At 44.4% G+C, this 5,000-nt stretch overlaps 1 protein-coding gene across 23 annotated transcripts in view; it reads right to left on the reverse strand.

The window, feature by feature from the left end:
- Nucleotides 1–2,751: 2,751 nt before the first annotated feature.
- The window catches only part of nAChRalpha6 (nicotinic acetylcholine receptor alpha6), a 336,668-nt gene continuing 334,419 nt past the window's right edge, over nucleotides 2,752–5,000 (reverse strand). For 19 of the 23 annotated variants that reach the window (XM_086545888.1, XM_086545879.1, XM_086545886.1 and 16 more), the window contains one exon: nucleotides 2,752–3,078. In XM_086545888.1, coding sequence (XP_086402014.1) covers nucleotides 2,953–3,078 — 126 coding nt within the window. In that variant the 3' untranslated portion in view covers nucleotides 2,752–2,952. Of the gene's footprint in view, nucleotides 3,221–5,000 lie in introns of all 23 variants that reach the window. The other 4 variants (XM_086545894.1, XM_086545893.1, XM_086545884.1 and 1 more) reach the window with 1 other exon arrangement.

Genomic DNA, 5,000 nt, shown 5'->3' on the forward strand with positions numbered 1-5,000 from the left:
CGTATTTACAGCGGCAAATTATAGCGCAGAATTATTAATACGCAAGAAAGAAAATACGGGGGTGGGGGGAATTTGACGTAACTCAGACATGATCTAGAAATGTATAAATATGTAGATGTATATCTTTTATATATATATTTATATATATGTATATTATCATGTACACGTGACGCGTGACAATCCACGCTCACATACACATAAAAAATTAAAAATCGGATGAATGAAAATATTATTATCAATGGTGGTGGTGGTGTTCTCGTAACTACTACCGTCAACAACGGAACGTGGGGCTAAGACTCGTGACTACAGTGATTGCATTACCCCGCCCTCCTTCGCGTCTAGCGGCCGGCGGCGGCGTCCTCGCTGGTTGAGGTCCCCGGAGAGGCGCTGTGCTCCCTGTGGCTCGTGCTGTGGCTGCTGCTGCTGCTGCTGCTGCGGGGGAAGCTCTCTCTCTCTCTCGTTCGCGTGCGCTCTTTCTCTCGTTCTCTCTCTCTGTCTCTCTTCTGCCTTTGCTTCTAAGGAAACTAGCAAACAAACAAGACGGGGAAATGAGAAAACTTGCATCGACTCGCATGCACGGTCACACCGAGAGTCACTTCGTGTGTTGATTAGAGTGCGAGTTCCTCGAGTGTGACTCCTGTCTGAGGGTGAATCGCACTGGAGCATCGCATCACTCGTACTCGCTGGCACGCATGCGCTCGCTCGTTCGCTCGCTCGCTTGCTCGCATGCACGCACGCACGCACGCACACGGCACTCCTTGCAAAAAGGGATAAGATGACCACAAAAATTTGTATTGTTTTTGATGATGCTATATACCTAGCGCCCCTTGGAAGAAGAGGCTGCTGGTTCTCGCCTGCTGGTACTAGCAGGCGTCACCGTCAGCAGAAGGGGGAGGGGAAGCAGGGGGGAGGCGGGAGGGAGTAGGATGCTGGGGTGAGGTCTCGGCGAAGGGTCAAAGGAGGAAGGAGAAGTCTCAGGGCCCGAGTCAGGGGCGGACTCGGCGCCCTCCCTCGCAAAGCGCTGCTCCTCGGGACCCCAACCACGTCCTCGGAGCCGAAAGCGGTCGCCGACGCGGTTTGTTTTTTATCTTCTAGAATTTTCCTTTAAACTACCGTACACCCAGCTCCTCGTTTATGCTTTTTATTTGAATCGGCGATTATTTGATTATAGTACCTGCATTGCGATACATGCAGTGTGTGTGAGGAAAATAAATGATAATAAATAGGCAGTTTAAACCTATTAGTTATAGAATACTGAGTTGAATACGAACATATCTACTTCTACGGTTCGCCTCGAGGAGGTGGAGTAATCAAGAAATATCTACCTTTGTAAACCTATGATTGTAAAGAGAAGTTTTAAACTACATATTGCGCAGAAGTTTCAGTACACTATTCCAGTCTATATATTTTGCTTGGATGCGCTTTTTGGGGGTACTGTCTTTTATTGTTATTTTCTCATTCATAATTTAATTCACTAGAAAATGGGAAACAAAATATGATATGATATGACATTCATTGTTTCCAAGTCTGTGTAATAAGGACTTAAGTTATCGGTTCACAATGTCCATATTATTATCTTTTCTCCTATGATATTATTTTTTACACTTTCTACAATACATAGTATTGATTAAATGAATAAAAAATGACTCCGTGATGATGCTTAATTAATATTACATTACACATAATCAATTCAAAAACGGATGTGAGCCACTCAATAACCATCAAAGTTTGTGTTCAAGAAAATTATACTATAAAACGCTTATTTACATCGACAAATGAATGTAAATTTACACTCTGCATGTGGAAAACAGAAAGTGTCTTTTTTCCCTTAAAGTGTTGTGTCCGGGAGGGTTGGGTGCGTGACCCCCTGGCTGGCTAGGGGGTCAAGGGTCAGGGGTCCGGGGGAGGGTAGTTCGTTGGTGGCTGTTGTTTAGAGAATGGACGAGGAGTTTTCTTCTTCTTCCCTGGTCCAGCGGAGTCACGCTCCCTTTTTCCCCGGGCAAGTATAGATTATTGCATGAGACTCCTTTCATCGAGACTTCATTAACAGCTTAAGAGAAAAAAAAAGGAAGATGCGCTAAAAATGTTTGAGTAAAGACGTATTTGTATTGAATTATTTGATGCTTACAGTAACCTCAGAATCACATAATACTGACGCATGAGCAAGGGGACAAACGTGTCTGCACTTGGCGTACAGCTGGCGCATATATGCATGTTCTATCTTCTTTGTAGGGCGTATAACTCATGTGGCTAATAGAGTGCACTGGAAAACCCAGAAGTGAGAGGCGCCATTCCGAGAGGAGGCGACGACTGCCTCGGGGCAATACTGCGCGGCGACCCACTTGTGCCTCGCTGCTGCTGCTACAGCTGTGGCCCGCCACACTGCAGCACAACGGCCCGCCGTGCTGCTGCTGCTGCTGCTGTCGCTGTGGCCCGTCATGCAGCCAAGGCCAGACAGCTGATCAGAGCAGCAGTCCAACGTCGCTGCGGCAAGTCCATGTTGCGAGCTGCGAGCCTCGGCCTCTCGACCTTGCGGGCCGCATGTCTTGGCTGTTCACTTATTTACGCACTTTCTGCGGCGCGTGGTGGCGGCGGCGGGGTGATGGTGGTGGTCCGACAGCGTGGGCGGGTCGCTGCGGTATCAAGAGGGCGTGGGTGGGCTTGAGCGAGGGTGTGACACACAGTCGCCGTGAGCCGGGCGCGGCTCTGGCCGCCCCTTTGGCACTTATGGAAGCATCGTGACCAGAACAAGGAAGGTCGCACCCTCTCGCGGCCGGGGGTCCACGGGGAGCCCCTCGCGGCCGGCGGGGCGGGGCAGCCGGTGACTACGAGGCTGGAATGATGCAGAAGGACCACAAAAATTCCGGCCGGGGCGGCGCCGTGGCCGCGAGCACCGCTTCAGTGCGCGGGGCCACGCCGCCGCCCCCGGGTACGTCTACCGGCCGATAATTATTAGGGAACGATAATGTGCGGGGCCGAAAGAAGCACAGCGACTGTGGCAGTCACTGTGAACAGCGTGAACACGATCAGACACAGTCGGTCCACCACCATCGCCGCGAACTTCCAGTCGCTCCTCACCTGCGGGATACATGGAGCCACGTTATTAAATGTGCGGGGCCGAGAGAAGCACAGCGACTGTGGCAATCACCGTGAACAACGTGAACACCAGCAGACACAGTCGGTCCACAACCATTGCTGCGAACTTCCAGTCGTTCACCACCTGCGGGGATACATGGAACCAATGTTATGAAAGGCACAAGGAACATGGATATACATACAAACATCATCTACATTACAAATTATTAACATTGAAGTACAACTACAAGACTTTTCATGACTCTAAAATGCACATGATATGAAATCACTTAATACTACATAGATATGTGTGAAAGTTAACATGATTTTTTTTTTTCTTTTTTCAACTGTACAGTTGCGGGCGGTAAGTGAGGGTGGCGAGGATGAGGGCGGGGCAAGGAAGAAGGATCACGTGACTCAGTTGACAGTGAATTCTCCTGCGAAACCAAAAGAACGAAACAAAACACACGGAACAGAAACCACCCACAGCTCTATAAAAAGTAACCCCAGTTTTTATTCGAAAATATCGAACACTTTGACGAAGTTAAGCCACTATTTGAAGACCGATTAAAGTTTCGCTTTTAAAGTCAGACTTCAAGTTCAACTATCTTCCGACTTTTTTTTCCTTTATAAACAAGATGCAGCAATGTGAAGGGTCAGGATAATAGTATGTCATTACAGGCGAATTAATTATCTGAGGGATTGCACCTTGATCTTTATGCTTACAGTATATATGTCTGTTTATCTGTCTCACTATCTGCCGCGTCTATTTGTACAATTATCTGTCAGTGTCTATCAGACTACGCATCTATCTGTATCTATATATTTAGCTATATTCGTCTACCTATCTATCGATAGATCCATCAGTTTCTTTATTCAGTTGCCTGATTATCTGAATGTCTGCCTGCCTTTCTTTCTATCTGGCTATTCCTGTCTACCTCTCTCTCTTTTAGTAATTCTCTCTCTCACCCATATATACACATTATTTATATGTATATACATATATGTATATGTGTCTATACATACATACATATATATATGTATATATATATATATATATATATATATATATATATATATATATATATATATATATATAAGCATATGTACACACACACACACACACACACACACACACACACACACACACACACACACACACACATATATTTATATATACACACACATACATATACATACATATATATACATACATACATATATACATATATATAATATATAATATATAATATATATATATATGCGTATATATGTATATTTGTATATATGTACAGTTATATATATATATATATATATATATATATATATATATATATATATATATATATATATACATTACATAATGTGTGTGTGTATATAAATATATAACCTTGCATTTGTAGATATCACAAACCTAATCAGTTTGGTAAGGCCAAGGAAATGATTGATCTAACAAGCCTGTTCAAATCTTTCTCCTTGTTAGTAATGGTTTCTAAACACGACCTGGAAGACCTCGATTCACAGAGAGAAGACCCATCAACAGAGCCAAAGAAGGACTGGAAGTGAAAGGGTTAAAGGATCTTGTTCTTTATGATCTTTCTTGGTTAGAAATTTATAGGGTAGGGAGGGATAGGGTCAAGGTCAGTATCCTTTTCTTTCTTTCTTGAAGGTGTGGGGGAAAGGGGGGAGGGGAGAGAATAAATTCCGGGTTATGGTAGGGAGGAAGGAGAGGAGGGGGGGGGGGTCAGAGGTGTACGGTTAGTGAATATAGAGAAATTTGTATACGTGTGAGGAATATAGGCAACAAAGTTTGATAGCAAAAGCAAAGGCATATCAAGTAGTAGATAGAAGGAGAGCAGGTAAGGTAAAGTATAGTAATTGATATAGAGATATAGAGACACAGATGGAAAGTTGATTGGTCATCG

The sequence above is a fragment of the Penaeus japonicus genome, unplaced genomic scaffold (assembly GCF_977035675.1).
Source record: "Penaeus japonicus unplaced genomic scaffold, GWHDUDI00000001_assembly GWHDUDI00000017, whole genome shotgun sequence".
In the NCBI taxonomy this organism is placed as follows: domain Eukaryota; kingdom Metazoa; phylum Arthropoda; class Malacostraca; order Decapoda; family Penaeidae; genus Penaeus; species Penaeus japonicus.